This window comes from Cupressus sempervirens, chromosome 2, assembly GCF_028749045.1.
Source record: "Cupressus sempervirens isolate cs-2001-9-10 chromosome 2, ASM2874904v1, whole genome shotgun sequence".
Classification (NCBI taxonomy): Eukaryota; Viridiplantae; Streptophyta; class Pinopsida; order Cupressales; family Cupressaceae; genus Cupressus; species Cupressus sempervirens.
In genome coordinates this window covers 435,965,127-435,981,331 of record NC_143119.1, presented here as the reverse complement: position 1 = coordinate 435,981,331, position 16,205 = coordinate 435,965,127, and the positions used below count along the sequence as shown (strand labels likewise).

Here is a 16,205-nt window from a genome sequence, read left to right as displayed (position 1 = left end):
TTGCTCTACTATGACCATGAACCATCACATTATAGCTGCTCATTAAATTTCTTTTGTTTGACGAATCAAATGCAAAGAGAGAAAATTTAATAATCGATGCATGCATCTATTCCATTTGATAGAAAAATTGAATACAAGATATTTGGGGCACTTTGAGTCCGATGAGTCTTCTCTCGACTTTTGCTAGGTGGTTTTATTTTAGAAATCTTATCTGCATTTGAAGATTTTAATAATATTTATAATTTTATTTATTTTTGAAATCATTTCTATAGTTAAGTTCTAATAGTTTCTAATGATATAATTATAGAAAATTATATTCTACATATAATCTAATTTATATTAAATTTATTAAAAATAAAGTTTTAATGATAAAATATTTAAAATATTCACATTTTAATGATTATTTAAAATATTATCATTCTAATGATTATTTCAATATACAATCTTTTAATAAATTTTTTTTTGTTCTATTCATTTTATTTTTTAATGACATGTAGATTTATGATAGTATTACTCACATATATTGTAATAAAAAAAGGTCTATTTTTTTTACGAGCAAAAATTTTTCATTTTTCACATTTACATTTTACTATATAATTCAATAGATCTAAATAAAAATGTAAATCTAACAAAAATCTTTGATCTTAAGTCCAAATTTTTCATGATAAACTAAATTAATTTACTAGTTTTTTTTCTTTATTGCCCTCTTATAGATGGTGAAAAATAATAAATATACAATCAACATTTAGAAATATTCAATATGAATTATGGATTATATAAAATATAAATAAATATATCTTATACTTTTTAAAATAGTAATTTTATTTTAAAATAGAATGAGACACATTACCATTCGTCTTAGTACTAGCGGCGAGGAACATTAAATAGTACATCCTCACCAAAGCAACTTAGCAAAGGATAAACATATTAATCTATAATACAAAGTGAAAGATATGCACTATTAATATATAATATAAGAAATAGTATCATATATAAGTTTATGTATCTTAAGATTAATAAATTTTATACGCATTAATTATTCAATATAATATTCATTTTTCAATAATGTGATGCAAGAGCATCTTGCATGGGAAAATTATTGAAAAAAAAAATTGGAGTAGAGAGAAAGTGACGAAAATTAGAGGAGAAATAATAAAAAAAAATAAAAAGGGGAAAAAAGGAGAAAAGAAAGAAAAAGGGGATTTCTATTTTCGAGGTGCATAGGTGGCATAATAGAAAAAATAAAAAATAAATGGTTGTCATTCCATTTATCGAGGTGTGTGGGAAGAATTCTAGAAAGTTATGAATATTGTAGAAGGTTATGGAAGTTGTAGAAGGTTGTGGATATTGTGTAGGTGGAATTCTAGAAGGTGGTGGATAAGTCATGCATTGGGTGGTAAGTGCCTATTTAAGCAAGGCATATAAGCATTTCTAATCAAGCTCGAGAAGGAGAAGCTTGAGAAGCTTGAGAAGGAGAAGCTCGAGGAGTAGAAGCTCGAGAAGGAGAAGCTCGAGAAGGAGTAGCTTGGGAAGTAGAAGCTGTGGAAGGTGAAACTTGGAAAGGTGAAAGCTTTGGAAGGAAAAAGCTTCAAGGTGTGAAATCTGGAAGGTGTGAAGGCTTCAAGGTGTGAAAGAGAAGAAGGAAGTGAAGAGTGAGTTTTCCTGAGTCTGTGGACAGAGCGCCGAATGTGAGGCAGTTTACAACAGGATTATGGTAGAGTTGTGAGTGTAGACAGAGCGCTGAATGTGAGGCAGTTTATGCTTGGATCTCAGATAAGGTTGGAGAAGAGCTAGTGACTGTGGTTTAGAAACAAGGAGGTTGCTTGGTGGCTTGCGAGCACAAGTTGAGATCTCAGAGGTTTCTACCAGAGTGTGGATCTGGACTAGCTTGGGTTTGGATTGGATCTTGAGAGATCTTGTAGAAATGTTATTGTAATTGCTAAGGATTTTCAAATTTAATAAAATTTCTTGGGAAGCATTTATTCTCTCTTTATCTTCATATTGTTGCATTCTTGGTTGTGAGTTGGTAAGGGTGGTGTGGCCCTTTGTCAGTGGTATCAGAGCGTACCTTCACCAAGTGGTATCAAAGCAGTACTTCATCATAATGCTGGTAAGTTTTCAATCTATATAAACTTGTTTAAATTATTCATGTATCGATAAAAGAGTGACTATGTTGTCGAGCTAATTTTAGTGAAGGATCTCAAAAGAGTCGAATGTTCATGCCTTTTAGCCCCAAAAGGCAGGGACTCAAGCTCTCTAAGAGCTCTTGTTATTATTAGTTTTGTCAAAGGTATGGTATTATTACTTTCATTTAATTCAAATTTTCAATTCAATTGACCAATCAACTCATAGGATTTAAAATATTAAAAGAAACTTCGAATGTTTATATCTTTTTTCTAATTTTAAATTATTTTATAAATCACAATTTTCATTCACTCTATTTGACCATTCTATTTTTGATAGGGAGAAAATTCAATTTTCTTCAACAAATATTTTCTAACAACTCTATCATGCATTAATAATGAATGCATTAATTACAACTTTATCTTTTCCACATTTGTGACAAGTTTATTAGATTTTCAAAAAAGTAATTTTCTTTGAACAAAAATGAATGTCTAATCATCAATATTAATTATCACAATTTGTTTTTCTTACCAAGTTTAAATATAGAGTTAAATATTTTATATTTCTTATTTTATATATATTTATTAGTTTTACATTGATGTTTATTTTTGCCAATTGTAAAATGCTATTTTTTATAGTCTACACTATGTTTTATTAGCTACTATTTTACAGTGTAATATTTTTTTAAATACCATTTTACAAATTGTCAAACTAATACTACCCCTCAAACTTACTAGATATTTTGATAGTTTGAATTAAGTAATCAACATTTTATTTTTTAAAATTAAATATTTCAACTTATAATTGAATGGGTAGAAACGAGTAGTCCATTCATATAATATGATTTCTATTGTTATTTATATATTTATTAAAATAATATAATTATTAATATTTTTAAAATTCCCTTCGACTTTTTCTATCATTCTACCTTTACTTATCCTTATAATAACATATCATTCTCTCTTTTAGCTCTTTCTTTCTATCCTTCCTTTCTATCTATAAATGTCCATTTTCTTTGTTTTCCAATTATTGGTAGGAACTTTGATGCATTGCGTCTTTTGTCTAATAAAGCAATTCTGATATTTAAAAAATGAGAAAAATATACATTAAAAATTGAGTCAAATTATTTTAATTCTAACATTGATTGTTTGATTTATGCCTACTAGAATAAAAACAATAGTTTCTCACCACTCGAATCGACTATAGCCTGTTACCCATCTTTGAGTAGGAATAAAGGACCAAAACTTAGTGTTCCCTCCAACTCCCTACCATTAGAATTAGAGGAATGGGGTGGAGGCTTGGGCTGAGAAATTATAGGTAGAATGCTAAGGGCCTGTTTGGTTGCAAGCATGGGAATTGAGTATTAGAATTGAAAATAAGAATGGGTATAGAAATGGAGAATGGGAATGGAAAATTTGTATTCCTGTCCTGTTTGGTTCGCCTAGAATTTGTTTGAGGATATGTTAATCCCTTGTTTGGTTATACAAAATCAGAATTGGAATGGGATTAAGTTAATATTTTTTTTCCCTCTAATTTTATTTGTTTTAGTTTTAATATTGTTTTCATTATTTTTTCAAAGAATGTATATTTATTTTTGTTTTATTTGTTGAGAATTCAAATTATTTCAACTATTTTTTAAATAAATAGATAACATCACCCATATATATAATCACAAATAAAATAGTATCCAAAGAATGTATATTTTTTTTTGTTTTATTCGTTGAGCATTTAGATTATTTCAACTATTTTTTAAATAAATAGATAACATCATCCATATATATAAAATCACAAATAAAATAGTATCCACAATCATAATTAAGTTGAAAACAACAAAAATGACATATCATTAATTTGTCTACCATCAGGTATACACAGTCATAATACACTTTACATCTCCAATTACATATCCAATATCTGTCTTTTAACCATATTTACAAATTTGGTCCCCAACCACCAATAACCAATACTGTGATTATAGCAATTAGAACACAAATAATACATCGTTGAAACATGAGTTCAACTTTTTCCATGGAAGCAATCTCCTTGACAGCAGTATCTCGAATGTTGCACAACTTGCAACCATTCCTTTCATCTTCTGTATAGTTAGATGCAGTTGACGTAGATGGGTCATCCTTGACCCACTGAAAGAAATTGCAACCATTACCCTCCTGCATTTCAAAAATACATAAGTGCTCGCCACAACAACTTAATACACAAAAAATACATATTAAAAAAATACTAACAACCTTTCGACTATTTGGACAACAAAAAAATTTATGCCCAGGATTACGCTCTGTGCGTGAGGTCCTCATTACTACAGTGCCAACGCCACAGTCACACAATGGCAAAGTATTCGAAGCCACGGGCCCTATATAAATAATTTAACAAATATAATGAGAGAAAATAAATAACAAACAAATTATAGAAAATATATTCTTACAGATCAATGTAAACATAACTCTAAAAAGTATGTTAAAAGCATACAACAACTGCAAGCAATGTATATCGCAACAAAGACAATCTGAATTGTTGGGTGCACCATATTATTTCATTTGTAATCATAGTGAACAATGATACAATGAAATAACAAGTACTAGCTAAATACAACAATGTGTACAACAACATCATGATTTATTTTATACATACAACAATGCATATAGCAACATCATGATTTATTATGTACATACAGTAGTGCATACAACGACACATTACAATTAGTGGAATACAACTATTGCAAGTAATCCACAAAACATAATTCATTATAACTATAAATATTATTCATATATTCTTGCTCAAGTAGAAAATAACCTCTATCTTGTAGTATGATTTGCACCAAACAACAGTCCATACAGCAATCCATACAGTAGTTCATACAATAGTAGATAATTATAAGTATAAATATTTTTCATATATTCTTGCTCAAGTAGAAAAAAATGTCTATCTAGCATATTTTGCACCAAACAGCAGTCCATACAGCAGTGCATACAACAGTACATACAACATTTATTCATTGGAAGTATAAATAATTATGTTGAACAAATTGAAGGTAAACAAAATGCATTCTTCATCCATTTCAAAAAAAATTGGAACCAAAAGAGTTGAAAATACTTTATATCCATCTGAGTGTGACAAAGATTGTATGTTCCAACATAGTCAAAAAAATAATAATAAGTTCATAAAGATTGTAATTTATCAAAAAACTCCTCCAAACTTATATCTAATGTATTCTTCCCTCTCCTCTATAGTCATCTCTAGGAATGCCCAGGCTTTTGTAGGTTCTGAAGAAAAGAAGTCATATGCAACAATCAAAGTCCCCCTACTAACTCCAGGCATAGCCTTGAGGCCAGCAAATGCACTTGATATATCATGCTTGACTTCCCTCTTATCAACATTGACATTATGAGACTTACTCATGCCCCGGTCAATATTCTGGATACTTTTACATATGATCTCCAAAGAGGAAGCCATGCTTGGCTTCTTCCTCTTTGACTTTCTTGCTGATGGCGGAGATGGATTTTGTCTAACAGATGTTGTGGAATTGTTTGAATGACGGATTTCTTCCTCAAATTGAGGAGTATCATCCATTTGCGTATCAAAACCCTCATCTTCGTCAAGATCAATAGCCTCTTCAAAGATATGTCCATACTGAACCTCTGGACCTGTTGCTGCTCCATTTCCATCAGCTATGTCATTGCCAAAAATGACTGCTAAGTCATTGAAATGGGTGAAGGGCTGCCTCTTGTAGACTCTTGCATTTTTGAAATCTTTTCTCTACATGGTGGAAAATTTTAGGAATTAGATGACTTTCATTTCAATTGATAATTAGAATACTTTACTTAAATAAAAATATTGTGAGAAGATTACCTTCAACAACTCTTCCCATACACTATCATCCGCATCCACACATTGAGTACTCTCATTCCATGCAAAACCGCTCATGTTTCGCAACTCTCTCATTATTCTATAACCTTGTTTCCATGTTTTGTACTTATTCTTAAAGTTATCCTTTCCAAGATTCATTTTCATTTCTTCATTGAACTTTCTTTGTATTGCAGTCCACGCTTCCTTTTTGAAGCCCCCTTCACCTTTTCTTCCTAACTGAATTTGCTCAAGGAGCAAATCTATCAATTTACGTTCCATATCTTTTGACCACACCACTTTGGCATTTTTAGCCGAAGTAGCAACTGTATTCGCATGTGCCTCCTCATCCATGCTTGTTAAGAGATTGGTAAATGGCATTTTCAGCTATCGATGGGTAGCTACAAAACTTGAAAATAATCGTCAGCATGTCATGAAGATATCATAGTTGCATGAACAACAATAACATTTATAGGAGCAGCAAAAACATATGGAATATGTTGATTTTTCTGAGTTACAAGGCATATCCATTTAACAAACATCAGTCACATCCATAGAAGCAAGACAATAAACAATAGATGGTTTTAATAAACATCAGTTCCATTACGAAAAAAGCTAGATTCTATGCTTGGACAACAGTATTTATTCATTAAAGAGTAGTTCACAAAGAGATAATGCATAAAAGTTGATGCTCTACACTACGAATCTCTACAAAAGCAAAACAACACAAGTTTTCATCAGAAGATTGAAGGAGACTGTCTCTCTCATAAATATGGAAGAGTAGTTCTGAAAATAATTCTCTTACAAGGATTAGCCCTACATAAATCCATTTTTGGAAAATATTCAAGCAAAAAGCTATGCTTTTTTTCATCTGGAAACACAAATAAAAGCCCTCTTGGAGCATTTTGGCAACTTATAACTCCTCTCAGCTGTAAGAGGTGTTATAATCTCCTTATTTCTGTCTGTTTGCATGTTTTGGAGTTTGAAACTTGCTGACCTGTTATAAGACATGTAACCTATAATGTTAATGCAGATTTAAATTGACTTGTTATAAGACATGTAAGCTATAATGTTAATGCAGATTTAGTGATTAGGACCCTTTTCTCTACCAGCTGATGCTCCCATTTCTCTATGATAGACACTTCTTAAAACTATTTTGCTGATCTTACAAAGATATGAATAGAAGGAAACAAACTCAACATAGATAACTATAAATCTATAACAAAGCTCTAAAACATAGCTATTGACTAAATGGAAAGACAAGAATTTAGCTTGTGATTAGGCCTGATATGAAAACTTTTGTACAAGTTGACCCAATTAAATTCTATTTGTTTGGACCCATTCCAATGTCTAGCTCCTGTATATTTCTATTTTATCCATGCTAAAAGTGTATATCAGAAACAACATCGATTATAAAGTTGTAAGCATATAAATCAAGATCTAAAACAACAACATAAAACAATCAAGGAAAATAAGATTGAATGGCCAGTCAAATGTAAAGGACAACTTTAAAAATGTCCTCTTGGAGCATTTCAATATATCCTTTCTTGACACATCTCCTGAAAGGATGCATATAGCAGACAGTTTGGAATAGTGAAGTGTAAAATGATCCTTGAAAATACAAAGTGCGATTCCTATTCACTACAAAGTGAAAATAAATGTTCATATTTTGTGGTACAACTAAGTTTGAGAGTTGTAATTATCCCACATCCTTTGGGCTATTTCATCTCTGAATCTTCCCCAATCATCTTTATCTCGTTGATTCATCCCATAAGTCTCAAGAATTGGCACATTTATCCCAACACGATCATCATCCTCTTCAACTTCCACTTCAACTGGAAGACCATCCTCCATCGTAATGAAGTTGTGTAGTATGCCACATGCCAAAACAATCTTTGTTTGGGTAGATATACTATAGGATGTTGCATGTTTCAGGATAGGAAAACGTTGCTTGAAAATATCAAATGTCCGCTCTATCACATTCCTAAGAGAGGAGTGTCGATGGTTGAATAACTCTTGAGGATTGCTGATCGGGTTTGCTCTGCAAAACTCTTTTAAGTGGTAACGTGTACACCGATAAGGAGCAAGAAATCCTGGTACATTTGGGTACCCGTCATCAACTAAATAGAATTTTCCTACACAAATAGAATTAAAGTTATACTCAAAGTAGAGCATTAAAGTTTTGATTTAGTTTAATCAAAATATAATCATATTAAATATGAATTAATATACCAGGGGGAACCACAAGTGGATCTTCTCTAGATAGAGCTGAAGCAAGCACCCGACTATCTGCAGCAGACCCTTCCCAACCAGCAAGAATGTATTGAAACTTGTGGTCAAACGAACATACACCCAAAACATTTTGTGACAAATTACCCTTTCTATCGCGATATTTTGCTTGCATGTCCACATCAATGGTAACCGACATATGAGTTCCATCAATTGCACCAATACAATCCTATAAAAATCAATATTACTATCAAATACAAATTATTATATGTAGTCTCTAGTAATGAAATACATGCCAATAGCATAGTTACCTTGAAATATGGATCAAAACGGTCCTTCCCAGCAATTTCTGTAGGAGTGGTCGCAACAGGGGGTAAAATATAATCATCATGAAGATCTATTATAGCCTTTAAGACCTTGTGGAAGTGTCGACTCACTGTCTCTCCTGAGTGACCAAAGTTATGACCAATCTTTCGATTCCTTAGATTGTGGCCAAGGGTGTGGAGGAACATCACTAGCTGTTCTTCCAGTGATATGTTTGTCGTATCTTGAATGCTCCCTTTTTGTCTTAGAATTTTGACCAAGCAAAAGAAGGCTACTCTACTCATACGTATTTGGTCGTGGCAATCTGTGTTAGTAGAATGGATAATGTGCTTATAAAAAGGACATGTAGCTCTTCTTCGCTTATTCCTATCTCTTCTAGCCTCTTGGGAAGATGCTACTATTAACACTGCAAGACTAGCAAGCAAAACAACGAGTGTGCGCATAACCTTGATCTTCCTAACTATGGCTCCTTAGACTTCTATATCATCAATAAGATCCATCGAATGACCTACAATGGAAACACATCGATCTATTAGGTCACATGAATCATATTATTGTTAAGAGCTATATAAACAATATATAAACACCAATACTTAAAACTACCGAAATGTTGTATAAAGGTACATAGACACATAGATGCATAGATCCATAGATATATAACAAGTACAAAGAACATAACAAGTATCCTAGATTGCAATTCTATGAGGAGAATGTTGCCCATTGTCATAAAGAGTTGGGAATACAGTGAATGCCCCACTTCATATGCATGCTTGTGCTCCTAATAAGAATGCCCCACTTCAAATGTTATCTAATGAACTATGTGGAAAAAAGTTCAAAGGTATTAATCAGAATAGCTCAAGTGAAAGTAAGGCATCACTAGCGTTCTAAACTATCCAATATGTATAGTCTTAATAGAAGAAAAAGAGTTCATTTTTTAACAGGTTTTATCTTTCAATAAACATTAGTGCTCTCATAGCTTCTAGTGTTATTATTTGGATCCAGCTGAATATTGGGTGGGGAGTAGGGTTTGGAATTGCTGCTGCGGCCATGGGAACAACAATCTATACTTTCTTAATAGGCACCCCTTTATATTGACATCAAAAACTAGGAGAAAGTCCCTTGATTCGAATAGCTCAGGTGATAGTTGCATTATTTAGAAAATGGTAGGAGAAGGTTCCAGATGAAAAATCTTTGTCATATGAAGTTCAAGACAAAGAATTGGTCATTCAAGGGAGCAAGAAACTTGCTCATACAGATACATTCTTGCAAGATTGCTAATTTTTCTCAATATCCTTTTGCTGTAAGATGTATATTGGAATATAAATTAACTGACACTAAATTTCTGCAGGGTCTTTGACAAAGCTGCAATAGAAACACCAAGTGATAAAAATCACTCTAGTCCCATCAATCCATGGCATCTTTGCACTGTGACCCAAGTTGAGTAGTTCAAGACAATTATTCACATTTTTCTAATTTGGGCAACTGGGATCATATTTTCTGTTGTCTAATAGGTGCAACTGGGGATGCTTACTTGCATCGTAGTCCCTGTTCCTAGGATGCATTCCATTTTGTAATTCAAAAATAGAAAGACATAAATGGCTCCCATGCCCATTACAAAATTTTATCCACTCTTGATGGAGTACACTAATCCATTTATAGTTCCATCTCAATTACCACAATCATTTTTTTACTTGCAGCTGTGATATTTAAGAGGAAGGAAAGAAGAGAGATCAAGCACACATATTTTTCTAACACATCTCTTACACAAATGAAATTCATGCTCTGAAGTTCAAAGCACATCTTGCTTGATGCGAAATAAGGAAATTCTTTCTCAAAATCTTCATGTGCCTCCAAAGGCATCTCAGGAAAGTTGGATACAATAGGTTGTTTTATTGGTTTGGATGCTTTCCAAACAATGTGCCATCTAGATCATTTTCTTATACACTCTTTTTAAAATTGTGTGCTTAACTTGGAAGCATCATAGTACCATATTCATAAGAGAATGATATTGATTGTTTAGTAGTATTCTTTAGTTGCTTAGTCCTACCGAGTAGCAAACTGGGCACTTTGTATGATCAGTGCCTTTATTATTTCTGATACTAAGCACCAAATATTTTTGTTACAGACTCTTTTTATGTCTTTTTGTAATATTGTTTTAAATATGATTGTGATAGGTTCAATAATTCAAGTTGGGTACATGCTTACATCTTATTTGTGGAATGTGTATTGAGATTAATCATTAAACTGTTCTTTTTTTATATCTGAAATAGAGATCAGTTTGATGAATATGAAGACTGTTGCAAGCCTAGCATATTTTTGTTGTTGTTGTCCTTGTTTAACTATGCACATATTTGGTCATTTTTTGAAGTATACTTTTGGGTGTTTGAATTGTACCATTTGAGATGCTTCTGTTTTCGTTGTCTGTTGAGGTAGGTAGTGTACTATGTTACTAGGCATTAGTTGAAGTTTTAGTATGCTCCCGATTTAAAATTTTAGTTAAAGAGATATCAGTCCCCACCTAACTAATTCTGAGCTTCATTTAACAGATATAGTAAATGGGCATGTGAAACAGTATAGAGTCGATTAAAGGGTATTGTCTTGTGTACTCCAGTGACGTCGTAATGGTGCTCGACAAGGGAAAACGAGGGGGAAGGTAGGTACAAAACATTGGATTTTGCACGTCTTCTAATTGCTTGATTGAAGAACAAGCAAACACATACAAGGATCCCAAATGACAGGACTGTTGTATTTTAATTCTTCCAATTGCGTGGGCAAAAAGGACTAGAACTAGCGTGTCAATTAGCCTTTCCCTCTATTCACATTCAATTTAATGCTTTCAACATGTACAAGTTTGGTTGGGCTTTCAATCATTTGCATAGTCTTCTTTTCCCCCTTTCTTGTAATAAAATTGGGTGAACGAATGAATGAAGCCACAGACCTGATTGGAGAATGTTTGAGAAGCCCAAAATTTTCAACTTGGAAAGATAATGGGGATGGTAAGTAACTCTTCCATAGCTTTCTTCAACACTCTGTTTTCAGTCTGCAGTATATGAAGCTATCTCCTCATAAGAGTAGCAAATGCCCGTGATATGAGCAAGCTCATTTGCTTCCTCCCTTATTACAGGCGACATCAGACTTTCCAAGGTAGGTTGCGAATTGACAAAAGGGCTTCCCTTTCTTGCACTTCTCATGTGTTCAACATTCTCAATACTAACCTTCTCTAAAAAGAGGCAAGGCAATTTAAGTGTTGAAAAGTCAGACTGACTGCCTACATCCCATCTGTTAAGCAAATCAAGAGGTAACTTGACCCTCATCTAACTTGAACAACAACATGCTTTCTCATGAGAAACCTGCTGTGTGCGGTCAGAGACAAACCCTCTAACAATTTTTTGCCGCCCATAGATTTCAGAGTTTCTCCAATCTGATACTTGTGGGACGATTCAGAGTGGTCTACAAAGGAGTTCTGATCAATGGAAAATAGGTGGCAGTGAAAAGCTAGACGTTTCATCCCAGCAAGGGGAAAGGGTATTTCTAAACAGTGATTACAAATAGGGATTACAAATTATACCCCTTTCAAACAAAGGAGCAGATTTGAATAGGAAATAGCGGACTTTTCTTCAGAGCTCATAGGTTCACAGGATTGTTGGCATGCCTCTATGTTGGGATGTTTGAGATTGTAGAAGGCCAATCCTCCACTCTTCCACTAAGTTGATTCTCACACTAGTCTTTATTTGTAGAGAAAAGAAGTCTAATAAACTTGCATTGGAAACAACACATATACAATCTGAAACAATTATAGGATAAATGGAAAGCAAAGACATTATATCATACCCTTTTTACAAACCTAGCACCATAAAACGCAAGATTGCAATCCATAAAACACAGACCATGCAAGAATCATAGACAAAAAAAAACCTAAAAACAATACTGATGAAAACGTTTTACACACCTTTGACAGAGCTGGCCGCAAAGTAGGAGGAAGAGCCTCTGAAGATGAAGACAAACGCACATAAAATCCAGCTAAACACCTCTGAAGATGAACAAATGCAAATGCAGAGGAAAGCCCACATAAACACCGAAACGGCGAGAGTTTTTAGTCGACGAAAAAAAATAACAAGTGGGAGTTTCCAACCACGGACCGGACCTGACAGATTATCAATTTTGGATAAGTTGAATTTGGAATGGAATGGACAAAAGCCAATTACAAGTATTTTTTTGAATGGACAAAAGCTCATTTTGGAGCTCAAACAGGAATACGTAACCCTATTCTCTATTCCTATTCCATGAACCAAACAAAGAAAACAAATTATATTCTAATTATCAATTCCTATTCTAGTTGTATTCTAGCAACCAAACGGGCCCTAAGCGCCTAAACTTGATTCCTACAAACGACCACGTTGTGTGTTCAACTAATAGAAAATTAATACTTCGTGCCAAAAAGACCCTACTCTACAACACACCCACGACACTATAGAACAAAAAGAAAGTTTATGTAAAAGGCTCTCCTTTGTACAATTAATCTCTAAAAATAACCGTATAAAAAAATTGAAAAAACAACATTAACACATTTCTAGATTCCTTTCCATGTGCATTCTTCTATTTAAGTCACATAATACAATCTCTTGGTGATGTGTGCGGAGAAGGGTCCACATCAAGGTGTTGCATAAAGCAGGGCCTTTCCGGTAAAGCTTACTTCAACAGTAGTGCACACAAAACAATTATCCGCAATGACGCGTATTCCACGAAGCTTCCTCCAATTTCTTTGTTTTGAATCACTTTCAAAGATAACAGAAGCGTGAGGCGTGCAATTAAGAATAACACCAATAAACGGGACAACAACACCAGGATGAGAAACTTTCTGGCCCCTGTGCAAGTAAGTACTAGTACGATTACGGACACAAACATCCCGTCAAATCTTTCAAATCCTAGTCAGACCTCTCTACTGATGTTCTCAATTTCTTCCTAAATAGGCGCCCCATCTATTAAAATCGTTCATTTCATTTCATTTCAGCGCATTTTAGATCGGTTCCATCTACCCCCCACGCCGACGCTACACCGCTTTCAGGTATTACTACAGTTGTTCAAAACCTCCATACATTATATCAAAAGTTTCAGTTTTAATGAAATTATTTTGTGCGTTTTAGTCTGACGTCTTCGTTCGGCCTTTGTGGACTATCGTCTCCTCAGATCTCCGACATTGGGATTTATCTCGTGCATCTTTGAGTTGCACACTGTTGATGGGCAAGTGCGAGATTGATGGCCGGCTGTGTTGGGAGTAAACGTGAAAAGGTAGCGGGGCTTCTGAAGTTTTATACTTGCGAAACACTTCTTTGGAGTTATTCTCACTTGGTATAACGCAAGTAAAAAATTATCCAGAAGATATTTGTACAATAAACTAGGATTTTCAATTCAATCTGTGAGTGACTTTAAGGACAGAAGGGCAGAATTTTAGCGGCTGTTCAGTTTTTGTTCTGGCACGACACTCCGTTTTCCCCGACTTTAGGGTTTGATTCCACAAGTTTTTAGCAGTCTTATCATTTTTGTTATGTGCTACAGCAATATTTCGTTAGCAAGAAACGGGTGGAAATACTTAGATTTGAACAGTAATAGAAACTCCTGGCAAGACCTTTTATTTGAAAGCATCAATTTTGAACGGTTCAATATTAACTGTGTAGACGGGCACTTTATAGGCTAACTCTGATTTCTCAATTTTGATTTCAAATTATCCACCTTAATTGGACACTGCTGATTTGGTACATATTATAGGGCACTGATTTAATCTGCAAAAAATGTAACATCATTTATAATAGAAAAAATAATAAGATCCGAGTTTTTCATGTCGACGTCAAATTAAGTTGAATCCAACTCTCCAGTTTAGTGGCCATTTTAACTTTGGGGAGGACAAAATATACTTTCAGAGCCATCAACATCATACTTCAAACTCAAATGTAGTTGTGCTGATTCTAGCTCTTCCTTGAAAAGAAATATATTCTTGACGAGCTTATTGAAATTATTATTAACAGTTGCAAGCATTTTTACTGTAACGGCACGCTAAAAAAAAATGGATGAAATAAATCATAGGAGAGACGCAAAACACAAATTTTTTTAATGTACCTTAGGCTCATTGAATAAGACATTATCTAACCACCTCTGTGAATTGGGATATTTGGTTGATTACCATGTGATTATTGTTGTGAAACTAGTACCATAGAGGGAAGTGGCATTTGTTTCATCGTCTAATGTTAATTATAGGCTGCATCTTTATTTAGAGGCAGTTAGTATGAGCTGGTTAGTATTTGACAACTGGTATGGATGTTTGGCAGTGTGTGTGCCGATAATTGGAATGGGATGCTTGATATTTTTTCCAAAGAAATGGATGTCACCAATTCAACACAGAGAAATTTAGTTCAGAATCATCAGATTGAGGTAAGACTTAGAATTTCTGTAAATTAACGAGGTGCAAAAAGTGAGAAATTATGTTCTAGGAGCTTTTGAATTTGTTCACTCAATGGATTTTCTTCTACGGTGTTAAATGCTCCGGGTGCTTAATTCGATAATTGATTTTGGTCAATAATTATTGAATTATTTATTGGTCATTCCTTCTTGTCTTTTGAATTAATTAGAATTGTTTGTATGACATTTGTAATAGCATCCAGTTTCAAGTTTTTTCTTTGTGGAAATGTTTTTTTGCTGGCAGTGAAATGTCTGTTTGATGTTACTAGTCATGCGTATTTTCTGTGTTGTTCATGCAGATGAGAATGGGATTGACACAGTATGAAAGTGAAAATGAACATGAGGATGAAATCCCTATCAACCTTTCAAATGCTGATAGCAAAGATCTTGAATCGAAATCAGCTATTAATACTAATAGACAGTTGGGGGATATTACAGAGATGTGGACAATTGAAAGACTCAAAAGTCGAATATGGAGGAGTATAAGTATTGTGATAATGCAAAACAAACTTAATTTGCTGCTTCCTTTTGGTCCTGCTGCAGCTATATTGGCTCATTCCTGGGAAGAGAAACGGGTAAGTGAGAACTGGAATTAGTCATTTGATATTTTGCTCGTTAATGGTCAAAACCTAAAACATAAGAAGAACTGCCATGGCTTTTATCCTCCAGATTTTTGAAATTTGTGATTGAATGAGGAATCTTTGGACAATGGTTTACAGCAGAAAAAACACTATTGCATATTCTCTTTAATGTTTTACAGCAAAAAAAAACAAAAAACTTTTGCATATTGATACACTTTCCAAATAAAAAGCATCGTTTTGTTGTGGTCCATGTAATAGAAAACATATGCAATCCAAGCATTTTGCCCCGTTGCCTGAATGTTATAAGCTGCCTGGTCTCTAATCTGAGTATAATATATGCTGCAGGGATGGGTTTTCTTCTTCAGTCTGTTAGGCATAACACCTTTGGCAGAGCGATTGGGTTTTGCAACAGAGTAAGAGACATACTCTTGAGAAGTGCTTTCACACTTTTATATGTCGTCGACATTAATGATTTCATTTGCTGATATGCTTGCCTTTGGTTCTCATGTGCAGGCAGCTTGCATTCTTTACCGGTCCCACAGGTAAAAGTCAATTATTTTATTGCTTGATGAATAGCTTAAGCAGTGTGTAGAATTTTTCTACATGTTTTTTTTTCCCAGTCGCATTCCCATACAA

The 16,205-nt window shown here is 33.7% G+C and overlaps 1 protein-coding gene across 15 annotated transcripts in view; it reads left to right on the top strand.

Annotated features, from left to right (window-relative positions):
- Positions 1-13,163: 13,163 nt before the first annotated feature.
- The window catches only part of LOC149572950 (vacuolar cation/proton exchanger 3-like), a 77,550-nt gene continuing 74,508 nt past the window's right edge, over positions 13,164-16,205 (top strand). For 7 of the 15 annotated variants that reach the window (XM_089814081.1, XM_089814070.1, XM_089814075.1 and 4 more), the window contains exons 1-6: positions 13,530-13,600; positions 13,723-13,824; positions 14,859-14,961; positions 15,288-15,563; positions 15,915-15,982; positions 16,083-16,111. In XM_089814081.1, the coding sequence (XP_089670207.1) occupies positions 14,884-14,961; positions 15,288-15,563; positions 15,915-15,982; positions 16,083-16,111 (451 nt within the window). In that variant the 5' untranslated portion in view covers positions 13,530-13,600; positions 13,723-13,824; positions 14,859-14,883. Of the gene's footprint in view, positions 13,409-13,529; positions 13,601-13,722; positions 13,885-14,858; positions 14,962-15,287; positions 15,564-15,914; positions 15,983-16,082; positions 16,112-16,205 lie in introns of those variants that run through there. The other 8 variants (XM_089814078.1, XM_089814073.1, XM_089814080.1 and 5 more) reach the window with 7 other exon arrangements.